The sequence below is a fragment of the Protopterus annectens genome, chromosome 3.part1 (genome assembly GCF_019279795.1).
Source record: "Protopterus annectens isolate FY-2018-M chromosome 3.part1, PAN1.0, whole genome shotgun sequence".
Taxonomy (NCBI): Eukaryota; Metazoa; Chordata; order Ceratodontiformes; family Protopteridae; genus Protopterus; species Protopterus annectens.
The window spans coordinates 1,561,735,381-1,561,755,881 of NC_056732.1; the positions used below are offsets into that span (position 1 = coordinate 1,561,735,381).

Genomic DNA, 20,501 nt, shown 5'->3' on the forward strand with positions numbered 1-20,501 from the left:
TCTGGTAGAAAAGGTAGTTTCTAAACAGAAGTCCAAACTTCTGCTTTGTCTCATCCCAGTCTATTACCTTTCCCACTCAAGTTATTTGCTCCCTTTACCTTGGTTCTTTTGCAAATTTTCCCCAGTAAATGCCAGCCTCCTCTTGCCAATTTCCACTCACCTCCCAAAACAAGTAAGTAGACTGGCTATTGCAAAGTCCATATATATAGTACATTTATTTTGCCCTGTTCATCATTATTTTATATCAGAAGTTTCTGTGAAGCATCAGTTCCCTTTCTCAGCGAACGATATTATTTAAAACATGAAAGCTTTGCTAAGTGGACAATGGAGTCCATACTTTCAAACTCATGTACATTTGTAATTTATGCTGTAGTATCCATGCTGCCTATAAGTGATGCTATGCACTGTGATTATTAAAATATCTCTTCATGTCTAAAAAGAGAAGTTAGATCAAAACAAACCTATTTGACCTTTCATATTTTTCCATGTCAGTGTATAGGTTTCTATATTCTATCTAATGAAAAAAAAAATTACTGCATGTCTGCAGTTTAATACCTTCTCTTCACAGACTGGTTTACTCTCCCTACCTGGGCAGCTGTCTGCATTACATGACTGCACTTCAGTACTAGGACCTTCACAGAAATCCCCTTGTCTCTCCGGTGGTGGGTTGTCACAGGCTCGGCTACGTGTTTGAATGCCTCCTCCACAAGTCCTGCTGCAGGTGGTCCATGCGCTCCAATCACTCCAGTTTCCGCTTCCTGTCACAGGATTAAAAAAAAAATGAAAGAAATGGTTATCTGAGTCAGTACAGTTATTCTGTCCCTGAAACAAATGACTGTTTCACATGACATTAAAGCAGAGTACTAAAACTCTGTTAAGAAAATCTGCTTTTCAGTTCCATTATATTATTATGCATAATATTTCAGGAACCGATGATTAGATCATATGGAAATGCATGAAACATGGGATATGGCATGCCACACAATGTTTGAAGATAGTAAAGTTCTGAAGGCATGTTTGGAATCTTTCAGTAAAGTGTGCCTCATATATTCATTTTATGCCCCAGAAAAACAGAAATAAGTAAGAGAAAACATTACCCTCTGCAGCCTTCAGCAGAGTGAAAGATTCTGCCATTCAGCAAAGAATGTTATGAGATTTATGGCACTAATTCTGGATATTCACTCAGTACAGGAAAGGGCATACCTTGTGGTTCCCTGCAATTGCCATCCTGTCTGTCAGGTTGTTACAACCACTCCCTACAAACACTGCCTTTGGAAATGTAACTGCATCCATTTCTCAGTCCATTCACTATTATGTGCAAAACCTCTGAAGAGAAAAGCAGTGGGTCCTGAAGAGTTCAAATTTTACACCTTCTTACATATCTAAATCTAAATGCTATGAAATACAAAGGCATCGGGTTATACAGTCTACTAGAGAAAGTTATTCTGGTTGCAATATGTTGGTTTCTAAAAGACTAAATTGTGTGCAACAAGAGGGGGAACAGATTCAGAGATATCAGTACTGCTTTGAAGTACAGAAGGCATGATAGTCACAGCACAAACAGACATGCAGTTGACAGGTGAAATCAGAAGTATGTCAGTCAGTGCTCAGTGTGAACTACAGTGCAGTGAACTGCACCCCTAGCAGTAGAAGCACCACTGTGGTGTTCATTTCAGTGGCACACTGAGTGCCAGTGCTGTAAGACATGATGTTTAGGGTGGGTTAATGGGGGGTGGGCACTGCATAGTGGTACTGCCCACTATATGTAGTCAAAGTAATGAGAAAGTGCTCTGGATGAGGAGAAGTAGAAAACAAAGAATTTAAGGATTATATCACATCATAGCAATCTTTGTGCCTTATACATTTATTGTGTAGTTGGTGTATAGAGACATGGTACAAGTAGGACTCACAGAACAGCAGTCTATCCTTTACATATTTACAATGCTTCACTCTCAAGCAGTGTGAACACAGTATAGCAAGGATGTACAGCAAAGTCGTCCCTGACCCTTACACAGTTTTTTATTTATTTAAAATATAAAGAACTTAGCATCAAAACTAAAAAAATGATAGTATCTGATAAAAGTAACTTCTACTCACAATACACCTTTAATCACAATAATAACCCTAGGGACTTCTGGAAGTCAATTAACCTCATCTTACATCCAGGTAACCCACCATCTCCCAACCCTGATCCTAACCTGTCTCCCACAGAAATAGCCACCCAGTTCAATTCTTTTTTTCATCAACACCATCAGTAAATTACTGCCTTCTAGCTCCAGACCTCTTCCTAACTCCACCACTGCTTCTGATTCACTCTGAAAAATACCCCAATCCACAAAAAACACCTTTTCTTTTCAACCTGTATCAACTGCCTATATCAAAAAAATTCTTAAGAACCTAAAGCCATTCTCTCCTTCTGCTGACAGCTTGCCACCACACTTCCTAAACCTAGCCGCCTGTTCCATTGCTTACCCCTTATCTAGTCTGATAAATCACTCACTGCCTGAATCTATTGTTCCATCTATCTGGAAAAAATGCTATACTATCCCCATCCATAAAGGAGGAAAATCTACAGAAATTTCCAATTTTAGACTTATAGCTATTCTCTTTTCACTCTCAAAAATCATGGAAAAATGTGTCCATGCACAATTATTAAGCCACATATTAATAGAAAACCATTTAACACCCACTCAGCATGGTTTTCGACCGAACCATAGTACTTCCACCACTCTCATCACTTTTACCAATTCAGTTGCGCAATCCAGACACAATAATAAACTATTATTTTGCCTGTTCCTGGACTTATCGAAGGCATTCGATACTGTGTCTCATCTTTTGCTCATTTCTACATTAAATGAACTTAAATTTGTCCCCATCCACTGTCTATTGGTTCAACAGCTATCTGTCCAATAGGCAACAGTCCGTTAGATAGCTTTCTATACTGTCCCCTTCTCTGCCAGTCACCACAGGTGTACCCCAAGGCTCCATCTTAGGACCTCTTCTATTCAACATTTTTACTAACAATCTTTATAAATCCTGCCCCAACTCAACTTTCATCCAATATGTGGGCAATTCTACAGTCATCACCTCCTCTGATTATTTCTCAGACCTGCTTTCCAAAACCCAGCAAACTTTCACAAAAATTGAAACCTGGCTAACCAATAACCGGCTAATACTCATTGCTAAGCAAACTAAACTACTTTTATTTCTGCCTAAATCACTCTCTCATAACATCTCAACTTTCACTATCACCTCATTAGACAACACCACCATTAATGTTGAATCCCATACCAAACTTCTAGGGTTCACAATTGATGATAAACTAAAGTTCGACCATTATATAAATTACTGTATCAAAAATAGTAACCAAAAGCTTGGCTTACTATACCGTAGCAAAAGATATCTCACACCAGAGGCAAGACAGTTATTCTCTCTCGTTATCTCCTACCTTATCTCTTCTATGGCTCCCAAATTCTCATTAACCTACAGGCAACACAACTGAATAAGATGGAAAATACATATCACAAAATAGCTAGATTCGCTGCCAACACTCATCTTAAATCCCGTCACTACCTGGCCTTGAAAACACTGAACTGGCTTGACTTCCCCAATCAACTTATTTTCTATCAACTTAATATTATACACTCCATCCTCTACAAACCTTCCTTCTGCCCTAACATTTCCAACATCTTAAATTACTACCTACCTACCACAAAACTTAGAAGCACCAGCCAAAACCTGCTTGACATCTACAATCCTAAAAAATCAGTTGGTGAAACCCACTACAACTGTCTTACCTCTATCCACTGGAATAAGCCACCTTTAACAATCAGATCTACCACACACCCACACCCATTTAAAATTGCCCTAAAAGTCCACTTTACAAATACCGGGACTTGCTCTTGCACACAACCACCATGAACGTAATAATCTGACACCTTTGCATACAGCCCCCTCTCAAATTTCTCCACTAGTCATATTCACCTCCTTCCCTTCTTTTCCCACTTAGCTTACTCCCCTTTCTCAGATTTCACTTGATTCTAACTACTGTTACTCTGTTCTCTTATTTATTAATTTAAAAAAAATCTCTAATGTTCCCTCTTTCACCCATAGCCACCCCCTTTTTTCTTTTGACATTTTTCCTTTTTCTGTCACCTACTTTCTCTATCAACTTCCCCTCTGATTCTGATTACTGTTGTACATGCTGTTGCCTATAACAACTAAGATTTGATATACAGTACTTTTTGTACTCTTATCTTAAAAGTGAATTTGTCATTCCTTCCTCTACATGGGAAATTGCTTATGTATTGGAGATATATGACTGACTTTAACATATTGTTTTGTCATTTTTGTAAATAACACTTTTTAAATTCTCATGCTACAAGTGGGAATCCAAGCATTATAATGCATGTTTATATTACCTCATGTATACTCTACTGTTTGTAAACATTTTATGTTGTATGTAATACTTTGTGGAGCTTTTCTTCCCCGGCCTCTGCTGAAAAAGGGTGCAAGCTCAGTCAGACATTCCAGGTCAGCAAATGTCAAATAAATAAATAAATATTTTATTTTTAAAAATGCTTTTGTTTACAAGATTGCTGGGCTGATATGAAGGCCCTATTTAGTCAAAACCTGAGCTGAAGGCAATAACAAAACTGTTCAAACCAATATAAAAATCAACTGATGATATTACCAACTTTCGGGATTATAAAATATATAATATATAAATATGATTAACCATAAGAGGATACAGATTTATATGGAAATGTCATCATTAGATGTAAATATATTATGATACAATCAGTAGATGAATGAAGAACGTATGACTGGCTATATGAAAAGGAGTAAATCTCTAAAGCATCTACATTGTGTACCAAATATCTCAACAGTGACAGTCTAAAGGCAAGAGACAGGACAGACAAGTTTTTGATAGGTGATATAATTCCAAACTCCAGGTTTAATTTTATGATAGGAAGTCATATCACAGTAAGTGAACATTGCTGATGGGATAGCTGTAGGAAGCAGCACAACATTTTATTTAGCTTGCATGCTACAGGGATTCCATGTTCATAGGTTCATAGCTTGGTACTAGGCTATTGACCCTAGGGCCTATACAAGCCTTCCCTGGCTATTTCTTCCCACAATATTTACTTCCCTGGACCCCTGCCTAGAAGGGTGATCCCAAGGGTGAATTTCCCATCTCCCATCCAATCGTCAAGGTTCTTTTTGAAGAGGGCCAAGGAGGCACTCTGCTTGACATGTATGGGCAGTCTATTCCAGAGTCTGGAGAGTCTATGGGTCAGGAACCTATCCCTCCAGCATGTTTTGTTCATTGTGATAAGGTTTAGATCCCTGGAGCGTGTGTCTCTGAGGGATTGGGATTTCTTTAAGTGCAGCATGTTCAACAGCACTGGGTTTGACATGGCCTTGCATGTTAAGCAGAGATCGCCTCTGAGTCGACGATATGTGACAGACTATAGCTGAAGATTTTTTAGATGGTCAGCATAGGGCATCTGCTTTAGGCCTGTGATTCTTTTAGTGAGGTATTTCTGCGACCTTTCCAGTTGTTGCAGATGTCTTGAGAGGTACATACCAAACGGGGTGCTGTATTCTATAAAGGGTCTAATGAGGGATGAGTACAGTGGGAGAATGACCTCCTTTTTTCTGGATGAAAAGCCCTTAGTGATGAGGTATGCCACATAGACAGATTTCCTGACTGTTGTGGTGATTAATTTAAAATGTTTTTTGAAATATAGATAGGTGTTTGAGACCATATGCATGTGATCCATGTGTGTTTTGTGTGAGTTGTACATGTGTGCACACATACATGTTCATATCACTCTGATTCCCTTCAGAGACATGATATGATTTACATTATTCATATATATATATATATATATATATATATACATACTTTTTTGTTTTATACATATATTACATTTTATATATATTATATTATACACATTTAGGTGCGTGTACTTGTGTGTATATATCATCATTATTTTTATATTGTCATATATTTTTTATGATATTTACATATACATATATTTTTTTACATGTGTATTTTATATTTTCATAGTGACTGTTTAGTTCTATGTGTGTGTGTGTGTGTGTGTGTGTGTGTGTGTGTGTGTGTGTGTGTGTGTGTGTGTGTGTGTGTGTGTGTGTGTGTGTGTGTGTGTGTGTGTGTGTGTGTGTGTGTGTGTGTGTGTGTGTGTGTGTGTGTGTGCATGCATGTGATTGTTGTGTCTACGTGGGAGAGGTCTTTGGATATGCATTTCATATGTTCAAGTTGATTATTATGCTATTCACACAGCATGAATTTACATTGCATTTTTATGACTGTATTTTTGCATTTATACATATGCATGTGTATATATGTGTATATACATTCATTTGTATATATTACTGATAACTGTTCTGCTGACAACACTAATGTGTAGACTGACATCTTTGAAGAGATCAGAAACAACTACAAAATGTGAAGTTAATAGCACCATCCCTACTGAATCTTGTCCAGCTTTAAGCCCTACTGCTGTTGGATCATCCTGGCCCTGACTACAGTGACTGAAAATCTGCCTACCTCCCATATTGATCTACAGTCAAGGAACTGAAAAAGTTAATAGCACCATCCCTACTGAATCTTGTCCAGCTTTAAGCCCTACTGCTGTTGGATCATCCTGGCCCTGACTACAGTGACTGAAAATCTGCCTACCTCCCATATTGATCTACAGTCAAGGAACTGAAAGTAGGTCTTGGGCTTCGCTTTCTGCCTCTTTAGCCTCTGTATAGGTCCACCTTCAGAGTCCATTACTCTGCCTGCGTTTGTGTGCCTAGCAGCCAGTACCTCTCCTCTCCTATCCCAAAAACCCGCTCACTCTCACCTTTTACTGCCCTCATTTTTCTTTCTTTTTTCATTCCCTTGTCCTGTTTGTATTTTCCCCATTCTCCCTCTCATTTACCTATACCAGCCACTAGGTGGCGCTCTACTCTCTCTCTTTCTTCTTTGCTTCCTCCTATTTCCTGATTAGCCCTCCTCAGTCTGCTCTGCTAATTTGGTTTTCCATCCCTCTACCTCCATTTTCTTCCTTACCGACTGCCTATTCTCCTTACCACCTGTGCTGATATCTCTCCAGTAACCTGCCCTACTCTCTTCCATTACACCTCACTCATCTCCTCCTAAATCCTCAGTACTCTTTTCTGTCATACTCCTCCTTACCTTTCTCCTATCCCCTCTGGTATCTGGTTCCTATCTTACCCCTTCCCTATTGACACTCGCTGCTCCTATAGTCTCACCTGCTTTTCTGATTGTCTCCTGGCTATACCTCAGTTGTTTCTACCCGCTCCGTTCACCCTGCGGGCTCACTCCGCTCCCCTCCCTACCCCCAATTCCCACCCACCCCCCGGGGTCCTACATTTATAGCTCTATAGCCACACCCCTAGCCCTCCTATCCTATTACTCTCCTTCCCGCCAAATTGTTCCCCAGCCTTAGTACATCCCTTCCTACTCTATCTCTGCCCCAAGACCATACATCTTTTATTACCTTTCACTATTACCTAGACTTCTCTCCTTACACTTTCCTTCCACTCCAGCCTTTCTTTCTCTTTTCCAATTAATATCCTTTCTTATCTACCTACTGCTTTAAACAACAGACTTTCCCCTCCATTGCTTACCACATTCTATTCTCTCCCCTTTACACTTTCCCCTCTACTTCCTCACCTCTCTAATTACTAAATGATGCCTCCCTACATACGAACTATGCCTGTACTCTCTATCGCAATCACAACCACCCTTCTTTCTACATACCTTCTCACCTTTCTTGAAATTTCACTAGATAACTCTCTTATCTCCACACATAAACACACCTCTACTAGACTCACATTCACAACCTACCCTAATGTTAATTCCACCCCTAGTTATCACCTATCTAAATTCCATAGGCAACATCACCTTACCTACCCCCTACTATCTTGCAAAAAAACAAAATCTCTAACAATTCTAAATAAGAACTACTTAACAAAACTTATTAATCCTACTCTACTAGATGGAGACATCCACCCCAACCCTGGCCCTACCTCACCACCTCCCCAAAACTGCTTGCCTAACCCCAACAATAACTTCCTTATAGGACACCTTAACATCCAAAGCATAAATAACAAAATACCTTTCATCCATGCCCTCTTAGATATCCACTCATTTGACATCCTTTGCCTCTCTGAAACCTGGCTTACCCCAGGCACAAAGACTCAGAGATTGTACCCCAGGGTTATAACATAATAAGACACGACCGCTTAAAACGTAAGGGTGGAGGAGTAGCAATACTCTTCAAAAATCAACTTAACATATCTATTCAACCAGAATGCCCAAACCTAAATAGCAAAACAGAAACCATCATTATTAAACTCCAACTTAACCCCAAAAATCTATTTACATTATTTGTTTGTATCTTCCCCCAGGTAATAACATTCCAATACTAGAAGACTTTTTAAGCTGGGTTTCTACCAACTACCCCAAGAAACCATAATTCTTGGTGACGTTAACATAGACTGGAACACTATAAATACAGTCAATCCCACCTCCCATATTAACCTACATGGGTTTTCACAAAGTATTACCTCAACTACAAGAGTCAATAAACCCAGTAAGAAAGAGAGTATATTAGACTGGATACTAACTAATAAAGTTAAGACACATTATAAGGTAGGTATTATGCCTGATGACATCAGCGACCACTGCCTAACCTACATTTCTAGACAAAAATCAGAATTTGTTAACCTCCCAAATACAAGGCTAATTCGATCAGTCAAACACTTTAACATAGACCTTTTTAAAGCCGAACTGAGTGCATGTAATTGGAATTGCTTAAAATCACTCCCCCAAGAAGAAGCAGTATTATTCTTTAATTCCACATTCCTATCTATACTTGATTCTCACGCACCAGAACGCTCTATTAGAGTAAAGACCAAATCGGCCCCATGGCTGACCACCAACACAAAAAAACTCATGCTTGCTAGAAACAAAGCATGGAAATCTTGGAGATGTAATAAACTAAACCCTGACTTAGTTAAATTCCGCCAGCTTCGTAATTTAGCAAAAAAATCAATAATCTCTGACAAGAAAAACTTCTACTGTAACCTCCAGGAAACACATATTAACAACCCTAAACAGTTCTGGTCATCAGTAAATAGACTTCTTTCCCCAGGAACTGCGAAAACTCCTTCCCCTCTAAATGCTGACCCAGAAACCCCTCTCCAGACTGCCAATGCTTTCAACTCTTTTTTCTCTGAAACTATTCAAACCCTAGCCAAACAAATGAACACTAACAACTCTCATATACCACCTAAAAGAACTACCTCTTCCCTCAATTTCGCTCTAAAACCTATATCTACCTCTTTCATCTTCAAACTCATTCACAAACTTAAACCCTGCACCCCTTCTGCTGACAAGCTCCCTTCTCTTTTCCTTCAGAAAGCTGCTAAAGAAATTGCTTATCCTACTTCCTTGCTCATCAACAGAACTATCCAAGAAGGAACCATCCCTGATATATGGAAAGTCTCCTATATTATACCACTTCATAAAGGTGGAAACTCCCTTGACCTTTCCAACTTTAGACCAATTGCCCTTCTTTCACCCCTTGCAAAAATAATGGAAAAATGTATTCACCAGCAACTGGTACACCACCTCTCCCTCCACAACATAATAGCAAACTGCCAGCATGGTTTTAGACCCCATCATAGTACCACCACTGCCCTTCTCTCCTTTATAGATACTATCAACAAAAATCGAAACAACCATTCTCTCTCCTCCACTCTTTTCATTGATCTCTCAAAAGCTTTCGACATGGTTAACCACTCTCTCTTAATCAATATTCTCGAATCTCTTCCTTGTGATAAACTAGCCACAAATTGGTTTAAATCTTACCTTAACAACAGACAACAAGCAGTAATTTGGGAAAATCACATCTCTTCTCTCTTGCCCATTTCCATCGGAGTTCCCCAGGGCTCCATTCTAGGTCCACTTCTGTTCTCCTGCTTTATAAACGATCTTCAGACTGCTATACCACAAGCTACCTGCATACAATATGCAGATGATTCTACCCTTATCTGCTCCGCACCTTCTTCTACTGAACTGACCTCCTTAACACAAAATACCTTTAACAAAGTAGAAACTTGGTTTTCTAAACGGTTTCTCCTACTAAATGCAAAAAACTAAACTCCTCCTCTTCTCCCCACCTCTCGGTCCCCCTTTAAACTTTACCATTTCTTCTAATAATGGCACTATCATCTCGCCTGATCCAACTACTAAACTTCTTGGAATAACCATTGACAATCATCTTTCCTTCGATCAGCACATAAACAACACCATCAAGGTTGTTAACAAAAAAATTGGATCCCTATATCGTATTAAACCTTTTCTAACCCCAGCAACTAGAACCAAATGTGCTCAAACCCATCTCCTATCTACTCTCCTATATGCTTCTCCCATTTATACCAACCTCAAGAAAAACAATCTTAACAAACTTGAAACTTGCTATAATAACATAGCACGTTTCGCCACTAGTAACCCCTTTAGGACCCACCACTGTATAAATCTAATGCAACTTGGCTGGCTCGAATTTCAAAACTACCTAAAAATTCCTCAACTCACTATAGCTCACAACATATTACACCTACCTGACAACACCCCTATACTCTCTCAACTCCTAATCCCGTATAATAATCTGAACTCGCTTCGCTCCTCTAGTAAACTTATGACTAAATCAATAAAGGCAAACAACACAGCAGGTTGTTCTCTTTTCACTAACACTATAGGTAAATGCTGGAATCTCTTACCTTGTGACATAACTTTGACTACATCCCTGCCTCAATTCAAACAGAAAATTAAACTGTACTACCTAAATCATTGGCTTTGTTCCTGCAGTACACCAGGCTAACCTTTTTCTTTCTCATACTATATCTCTCCTTCACTCTTCCCATTAGTATCTGTCTTATTTCTTCTCCTTTTACAGTACTAATCGACCTAGGTACATTCTATGTAAAATTGCTAATATGGTATTAACTGCTCATCGAAATGTGCTTCTCCTTGAATCTATCTTGCATTCTGTGTGATGTTATGATTTTCTAATTTGTTACTTATAAACATTTGTGATATTTTGTAATGTACTTAGTATTTAGTGGAGCTTTTCTCCTCGGGCCTCTGCTGAAAATGGACATGTATCCAGCCAGACTAGCCCGGTCAACAAATGTAAAATAAAATAAATAAAATATATTTATTTGTTATCATTATGATAATACTTCATTTTTGTAGAAAATCACATTTGTTATTTTTTCAGTTTGATGGTCATGATGTCATTTCCTGTTTAGTAAGTTATTTAAGGAACCGGAAATCACTTGAAAATGTTTCTGAAAATGTTTCTGAGGAAGTTCACGTATTAAACAGTGGATGAAAGCGCTAAATTTTTGGCTTCTGGTTTACTTGTTTTTTTTTGCCAGCAGTTCTGCAGTTCATTTTTTCGTTTTGTTTGGTTGTCAGTAATTGTTGTGGTGATGTGGTTATCGAAGGTGAGACCAATATCCACCAGTGTCCCTAAGTCACTTATCACACTTTCGGTATTTAGTATATTGCCACCTATGTGGTAATTCACAGGTACATGTTTTTTCCCAAATGGGATAACTATACATTTCTTGGCATTGAGCTTCAGCCCTTGGCTCTGGCACCAAGCATCTGTTTCTGTAAGACCCTCTTGCAGAATATCCACATAATTTGAGGATTCAATAATGACTCCCAGTTTGCAATCATCTGCGAACTTTGTTAGCCAGAGTCTCTTAGTATTGGTCTGCACTTCAGAGAAGTAGATGCCAAACAAGAGGCGTCCCAGGACTGAAACCTGAGGTACTCCACTTGTCACTTGTCTGGAACTGGATTTGGAGTCGGCTACTTTTACAGTGTGGGTTCTGTCAGAAAGCCAGTTGGCAACCAATTGAGTGACATAGGGATTAATGCCCAGCTTAGTAAGTTTATCCATGATTCCAGAGTGGGGGATGGTGTTGAAGGCCTTGGCAAGGTCCAGATAGGCTGTGTGGACCACCTTACCCTGGTCCACAGCTCTGCAGACTGATTCGAAAAAGTCAATCAGGTTTAGGTGATAAGATCAGCCCTTCACAAACCCAAACTGGGTGGGATCCAGTGTTTGAAGGTTGCCAATGTATTTGTTTATAAGTTTCATGATAATACGTTTCCATGCCCTTGCAGATCAGGCTCGTCTGATTGATGGGGCGGTAGTTCCCAGGATCTAAGGAGGATCCCCCCTTGTGGAGTGGGATAACTGTAGCTGTGTGCCACTCAGTGGGCATGAAGCCTGAGGTGAGGCTATGATTAAACATGACACTTAGGTGAGGTGCCAGTTCATTTTGTAGTTCATGTAGTACACAGCCCGGGATGTCGTCTGGTCCCATGGATGCTGCATTCTTAGCTTTGGAGAGTGCATTTTTTACCTGTGTGGCCATTACCAGAATTTGGCAATCTTTCGCTATTGAGATGGGCCCTTTAGAGGGTGAGAGGGGGGTGAAGTTGGCACTGAATCGATCTGCCAGGATATTGGCAATATCCTTGGGATCAGTATATTTAATGCCATTCTTTTGTACCTCAGAGCAGATCTGAGCATTGACATTTAGATTCTTGACATAGCTATAGAATGCCTTGTGGTTGTCTTTGGAATTTTTGGCGATTTTATTTTCGCAACTAGCTTTGGAGGATTTTATGAGGGATCTCAGCTTCTTACTGAGGCTGGTAAGGGAGCTTTTTGCATCCAGGGATTTTCTGTTTTTCTGCAAAAGTTTCTTCCTTTTGTTGTAAAGTTTGTTTATGGCAGGGGACCACCAGATTGGCTTCTTTTTTTTGGAGCAAAGTGCCTTGGTTTTATTTGGGATGGCATGATTCATGCATGAGTTGATGTGCTCGTACAGTGCCTTAGTGCAGGATTCAGTAGTCAAACTTTCAGTTCTCGTCTGCATGGATGTCATGAAGTTTGTCACTTCTGACTTGAGTAACATGAAGTTGGCTTTGGTGAAGTTTTTTTAGAGAGGTTTCCTTACTGGGGTGTGGCAGAGGGATGTGGATGTCAAGGGTGATTAGCTTATAGTCAGACCTGATCAACGAGGGGGTGACCATAGGTGTGAATCATCGATTTCCCATGTTGGTAATGACCAGGTCTCAGATATCAGAGCCCCTGGTGGGACTATGGATTAGTTGATCCAGGGCATTGGAATTTATGAATTCCAAGAACCCTTGGGCAAAGGTGTTGGTACATGAGTAGTTTTCCCAGTTAATGGCAGGGTAGTTGAAATCACCCAGTATTAGAGTGTTTGGTTGTATCTTAATACTTTCCAGCATGTTTAGAAAGGTGTAGTGAGACTTTTGGGGCATGGTGGGGGATCTGTAGCAAGCTACAATTTGGATTGCAGTCTTACCTAGTGTTAGTTGCACCTGGAGAATTTCATATGCATTGTGTTGGGCAACAAGCCTGGTGGTGTGGATATCCTTGTTGAATACGGACATTCCTCCACCTTTATTGTTTTGGTCCTGGTTTGGTGGCCGAAAAGTGTGGTAAGAGTTGTAGCCTGGTATTGCAGGGGTGCTCTCTGGAGCCTTGAACCAGGTCTCAGTTACTGAACAGATAGCGATGTTCTCCATTTTTATGAGTGCCTCGAGAGTGCATTTTGAGGCTTAGACTTCTTCAGATTTTGCATGCTTGTACTGGTTACGGTGGTGGTTTTGTCCTTTGAACTTTGCCTAAAAAAAGCACTACAGGGGTGGCAAGAGCCTTAGCCAGTAACCTGAATCCCAGGGGCGACAGGTGAAGACCATCTCTGGCAAAGCATCGTAGTCTGGCGATCATGTTGGCCCAGGCAGACAGATACTGGATCCCCTTTGAATGACACCAGAGGTTTAGCCAGTTGTTGAAGTCAATCATTTTGTCCTTGTACTGCGGTATCATTCTGAGCGAAGGCAAGGTGTTACTCAGGGCTAGGGTCATACCTGCCTGGGCCACATGATCTGAGAGTTCTTCTATGTCTCTTTTCATGTAGTCCAGAGAAAGGTTATAAAGCAGATTACTTAAAAAAAAAGTTGCAAAATTAAGGAAGCTGCAGGTGTATAATGCACAATCAATGATATGAATGAAGTGGCACATATTACTGAGCATGTTTTTTGTAGAAATGTAGTATTATGAGAACTGTCATGAAAAATAAAAGGAAAGACACATTCAAGTGGGAATAATTATGTTACATTCTGTGAATCTGTGTGATTCTGGAGTTAATATGCTGATTAACCTTTAGGCAATTTTAAGTTGATTAAGAACTTTACTGATAATAAAGAGTGGGATCAGGTTTAATACCACAGTGTTTGCAAGTGTTTACTGGGGGGACAGAGCTGCCATATGAGGATTTTCAATGTCTACTAACAGGATGAAAGTATTCCGTTAGTCCCAAAATCAAAATATCAGGTTTACTGAAGTGTGCTAGCTTCTCGGAAGAAATCCGGGAGCAAATCTTAAAGAAATTACTTTCCAATCCGGTTTCCAAGTCTTCGATAAATGTACTACCTTTTAATAACAACAGGTCTTCTACACAGAGGAATATGTTTAGATCAGCAGGCTAGATAAACTACTGACACGTAAGAAGAATATGGGGTGTAGTACTGAATCTTGGGATCTATTGGAATGAGTAAGGAAGATAGTTGAAAATGACTGATGGAAAAGAATTTGAATGTTCATGTTAATAAGATAAATGGAGAACTACAAATGTCCGTCAGTTGAAACAAAAAAAGAAAAAGAAGTGGTAGTAAGATTTGAAAAGTAGTACATGGCCCAATAAATAAAAGTCTCTCTTTAGGTCAATGAATTTTGTATAAGTAAGCCAGTCTTTGTCTATATTCTCAAATATATCTGTAACTTAGAAAAGCACATCTGTGCTACTGTAACTTGTTACAAAGTCATGTATATGTTGAGAATGGATACTACATTCCTCATTAAAATATGTATAAATACTACATTCCTCATTAAAAATATTTATAAACAACTTTCTCCAATATTTTAGCCAAGAGCAACACATATTTATATGACTATTTCAGCTAACTTTGAACTAAAACAACAGCAAACATCAAATAAAAAAGACTGACTGCTGCAAGTTGGCTCCTAAAACAGAACAAAGCCTAAAACAAACCTTTTTTTTTCAGCGAGGTAAGCCCCCTGAACAGTCCACGTGGAGAGCAATAGCTAACATCCCCTAAGCCTTCAACATACCAACTCCACAGGTGCACCAGTTCAGAGAAGAGTAAAAGTCCCTGAAAATGGGAATGACTGCCACTGCACACTAAGAAACAAACTGGTAATGATCCCTTAAAAGAAATACTTAGGAAATGCCCTTCCCTATACCTATTCAAGCTCAACCTGGACCAGTGGATAGGAAATTGGAAACTCACCTCTGGTGTGGCAACTATATCTCTGATCAACAGTGGCAGCCATTAAATCATGCCCTAATTAAAATCCAACCACAACCCCTTTTTCCAATTTTTACATGTGTTTGGGGTGTCACCTCAACAGTGATAATCATCTAGAGCCAATTTATTGTGTCCAATCCACCTACCACATTTCTTTGGAACCTGTGAGAAAAAGAGAACACATGAAGAAAGCCCACGCGAACACAGGGAGGACATGCAGACTCCAAACAGAAGGCAACCCAGTCAAGAATAGAACTGGAGGGATAGATTCCTGTCCCAGAGACTTCCCATACTCTGGAATAAACTACCTATCTATATCAAACAAAGCTCCTCATTAGCACTCTTCAAGAAAAATCTTGATGACTGGATGGAAAATAGGAAATTCACCCTATCAGTTCTGTGGCTCTGCTCGACAGTGGCACAGGAAAATAATTTTCTTGGGTGGCAAAACCCGGGGTACCTTTTTGGCTGGGCTTGTATAGCCCCTAGGGCCGATAGCCTAGTACCTACCTATGAACCTATGAACTGGGGAATCTCTTGCTGTGAGACAACACTATCCATTGAGCGATAATGCCACCCATAATTAACATATGTTCCTTAAAATAATCTAAGGCACAATAATATGTGATACATCTGGGCTGCATAGGCTTATAAGGCCCCAGTGCTCTTTAGCTTAGTATATACCTATGAACCTATTAACTTGGTACAAGAGCAGAATTCCACTCAACAAGGCACCACACAAGCCAAAGAGTACTCATAACACAAACATATAAACACTATACCCCACCAAAAACACATTCTGCAGATAGCCTTCAGTTCAGCATTGTTGTCAGTCATACTTATTAATAAGAAGTTATGTCTTACCATAACGATCCATGTGAATTGTTCATCTCGCCTTTCTTCTTACACACGGGTTTGGAGCCAATCCTCGGCTCCGAGTCGGACGCATCACTAGCTCGCATCTTCGAGAAAGCTCAAGGCACAGTAATATCCCATGATCCTCCGGTGCTAACCCTCAGATCTAGTTTGCTATACCAGAAGAATCCCTCTTAGAAATGTGTCTAAAACACTTATAAACAGATACTACAAAGTATCTGGAACCCTACTGCCAGGTAGAGGATAAAAGATGCCATTACTGATGTTAATAACATGCCAACCATACCTAGAAAAGGCTGAAAAGGAATCTAATTGAAAACCGTTCTCCCAGACCGTAGGATGGGGGATGGAGGGGGGGGAATGTAAGAACAAAGGCGAGATGAACAATTCACATGGATCGTTACGGTAAGACATAACTTCTTAATGTGAAATTGTTCAATCTCGCCGTTTGTTCTTACACACAGGTAGCGTCCCTAGCTCCTTTTTCCCGGGTGGCTCAAGGGAGAACATTACTGAGTACAGTGGAACCAAACGTCGCCCTGTCCCTGGAGCTCTTGTCTAGCTTGTAGTGGGCGATAAAGGTATGTGGTTTTGCCCAAGTTGCCGCTGCACAAATGGTATCTAAAGGCAAATGAGCGGTATGGGCTGAAGAGGTAGCAATCGCACTTGTAGAATGAGCTCAGGGTTTGAAAGGAAGTTGTTGTTTGGATTCAGCATATACGAAATTTATGCAATCTGAGATCCATTTGGATAAGGTAACCTTCGTTACCGCCTGTCTTTTTCTTTGGTCAGCATATGAGACAAATAGTTGATCTGACTTTCTGTACTTTTTTGTCCTATGTAAGTAAAATCTTAGTTGTCTGTGAACGTCCAACTTGTGCAATGTGTATTCCAGCTTATTGGAATGATTTTTAAAGAAGGTAGGTAGTTCGATAGATTGATTGATGTTCTGAATCGAACAAACCTTCGGAAGGAAGGACGGATTGGTGAGCAAGGTTACTCTATCCGGATGAAAAATCATGTACGGGGGTCGGATAGATAGAGCCTGTAACTCTGCAACTCTTCTGGCGGAAGTGATGGCAACCAGGAATAGTGTTTTCCATGAAAGAAATTTTAACGGAGTTGTGGTTGCTGGTTCAAAAGGGGGCAACATGAGTTGTGACAGCATGAGATTAAGATTCCAAGGTGCTATTGGATTACGAAAAGGGGGACAGAGGTGAAAAGTACCTTTCATGAAGGCTTTACAAAGCCTGTGGGACATAAGAGAACCATCCTCACGGCCAATTTGAAAATTGGATATAGCGGCCAGTTGAACCCTTATAGTGGATGTTGAAGCTCCTTCTTGAAAAAGTGAGGTGAGGAAATCTAGTATCTTGTGTACTGGGGCCCCGAATGGATCTATACCTTGTTTGGAGGCCCAGTGCACAAAACGGTTCCATTTGCTGATGTACAATTTTCTTGCAGATGGTTTGTGAGAAGATACAATAATTTGTTGTACTGCAGGAGATAGTAAGTCCGACCTGGCTAAGATGGGAAGAGAAGCAGCCAAGCTGTCAGTTTGAGGGACTTGAGGAAGGTGTGAGGAACTCCCGACGAATGTGTCAACAGGTCTGGCTCCAGGTCTAGTATCCACGGTTCCTCCACTTGATGGGATTGAAGGAAAGGAAACCAGATTTGTCGAGGCCAGAATGGGGCTATCAGTATTATGGTCCTGTCCAGACATTTGGCTTTCTGCAAAAACCTGGGAATTAGTGGAACAGGAGGAAAAGCATAAAGGAGACCCGGGGGCCAATCGTATACCAGTGCGTCCCTGGGGACACCCCCTGGGGGGGGGGTAACAGGGCAACGTAGGTTCTGCATTTGGCATTCAAAGGGGATGCAAACAGGTCGCAGCAAGGCTGGCCCCATCTGCGGAAGATCTCTTCCGCCACTTGAGGTTTGAGGGACCACTCGTGAGGGAACAGGATGGCTCTGCTCAACCTGTCCGCAATTACGTTGGAAGTCCCTGGGATGTGCATTGCTATCAGAAAGCGTCCAGTGGACTTTGCCCATTGCCAAATTCTGAGGGCCTCTCTGCATAACGGGTAAGATCTGGTTCCCCCTTGCTTGTTTATGTACCAGACCACTGACATGTTGTCTGTCTGAACTGTCACTGTTCCCCGAGGTAAGGACTTGTGAAAGTGTTGCAATGCTAGAAACACTGCCCTTAGCTCTAGAACACTGATGTGCAGATTGTACTCCAAGTTGGACCATTGACCTTGGACTGTTTGTATCTGAAAGAATCCCCCCCACCCTATCAGGGAAGCGTCCGTGGTAAGAGTTGCTACTGGACTGGGTAATACAAAGGGTCGTCCTAGTGTTAGCTCTTGACTGTGTATCCACCACAAGAGATCCTTCTTGCAAGAATTTGTGATCAAGATTTCGTGAGATAGTGGAAGTTGTAGATATGACCACTGGGAGAATAGCATCCATTGAAGGATCCTCATGTGCATCCTGCCTAAAGGAACTACAAGAAGGGAGGCTGCCATCAAGCCTAGCACTCTTAATACTTGTCGTGCAGGGACTCTGTTGTTGTGAAGAAGGAGCGAAATTTGATGCCTGAGGTCTGATACTCTTGATGGGGGGAGAGAAACTTGAGCCAGGGAAGTGTCTAGCTGTGCTCTTATAAATAAGATATGCTGTGATGGCAATAAGACAGATTTTCCAAAATTCACCGTTATGCCTAGTGAAGAGCAAAGACTGATGGTGTAGTCCCTGGCTTGTAGAAGACGACACTTGGTGGTGGCGGAAAGGAGCCAGTCGTCTAGATAAGGAAACACCCGGAATCCGTTTCATCTCAAGTGAGACGCTACTACTGCCATGCATTTGGTGAACACCCTGGGGGCTGAGGTGAGACCAAAGGGCAGAGCGCAAAACTGGAAATGACTGCCTCCCAGCCGGAAGCGCAAGTGATCTCTGGACGCCCTGGCCATTTTGATATGGTAGTATGCATCTTTGAGATCTATACAGCACATCCAGTCGCCCTTTTGCAGAAAAGGGAGGATTGACTGAAGCGTGACCATCCGGAACTTTTCCTTTTTCACAAAGGTATTTAACTTGCTGAGGTCTAAAACTGGCCTCCAGTCCCCTGTTTTCTTTGGAACTAAAAAGAACCTTGAGTAAGTTCCGGATCCTATTTGGTCCGCTGGGACTGGTTGGATGACTCTGTTTTCGAGCAACCTTCTTATCTCTATGGTTGCTTGGTCTCGCAGACTGGGTGGAACATCTGGGAGTTTTTTGGAGTTTGGTGGTATTTTTATGAAGGGGATGTTGTAGCCTCTGGTAACTATGCTTTTTACCCAGTAATCTGATGTAAGATTTAGCCAGGCCTCTGGGTATAAAGCCAAGCGACCCCCGACTGCCTCCAGAGTAGGACAGCTGGGCCTGCACTCAGGACTGCTGGAAGGGTTTTCCAGAGAAGGTCTCTCTGTCACCCTGATTTTGCGGACCCCCTCTGCCGGCTGGGCGATGTCTTATGTTTCTTCCCCCTCCTCTGCCTCTGGAGGGGGCGTCACTTTGGGTGTGTTGAAAAGATCCCTGAGTCTTTCAGAACCACATTTTTCCTCCTCGTTGCCCTTTAGGGTAGGGTCTAGATGGAACGGAAAAACGGACCCCTATGGCAGACAGAGTCTTCCCTTCTTGTTCACACCTCGTGAGAGTCTCCTTTACTTTGTGCCCAAACAAGGAGGCACCATCGAAGGGGGCGTTGGGGTTCCGCAAAGGAGCATAAGCGCAACCAGGATTGTCTTCTCAGGGCAATCGCTGAAGCTACCTCTCTACTTGATCCTTTGGCTGCATATGAAATCAGCCTCATGGATGAGTTGACTATGGAATTTAGAGTGTTAAGTTGTGCTGTCACTTTCTCGGCGACAGCAGCATCTGTGTGTCCCTGGAGAGTATCTCCTAATCCCTTAATGAGATCTCTCTGTAAACGCGTGAAATGCGTAAGGTAGTTGAACGATCGGATGGAAAAAGTCGCCGAACTAAATATGCGCTTCCCATATCTGTCCATTGCCCTAGAATCCTTATTAGGAGGATGGACAGAGGAAGATGATTCAGACATCTCTTTCTTAGTGGCCGCCACCAC

General features: G+C 41.1%; 1 protein-coding gene across 1 annotated transcript in view; it reads right to left on the reverse strand.

Moving 5' to 3' along the window:
* The window catches only part of LOC122797804 (SCO-spondin-like), a 4,708,783-nt gene that overhangs the window by 1,648,552 nt on the left and 3,039,730 nt on the right, over positions 1-20,501 (reverse strand). The window contains exon 71 of the mRNA XM_044066325.1: positions 588-758. Within this exon, the coding sequence (XP_043922260.1) occupies positions 588-758 (171 nt within the window). The remainder of the gene's footprint in view (positions 1-587; positions 759-20,501) is intronic.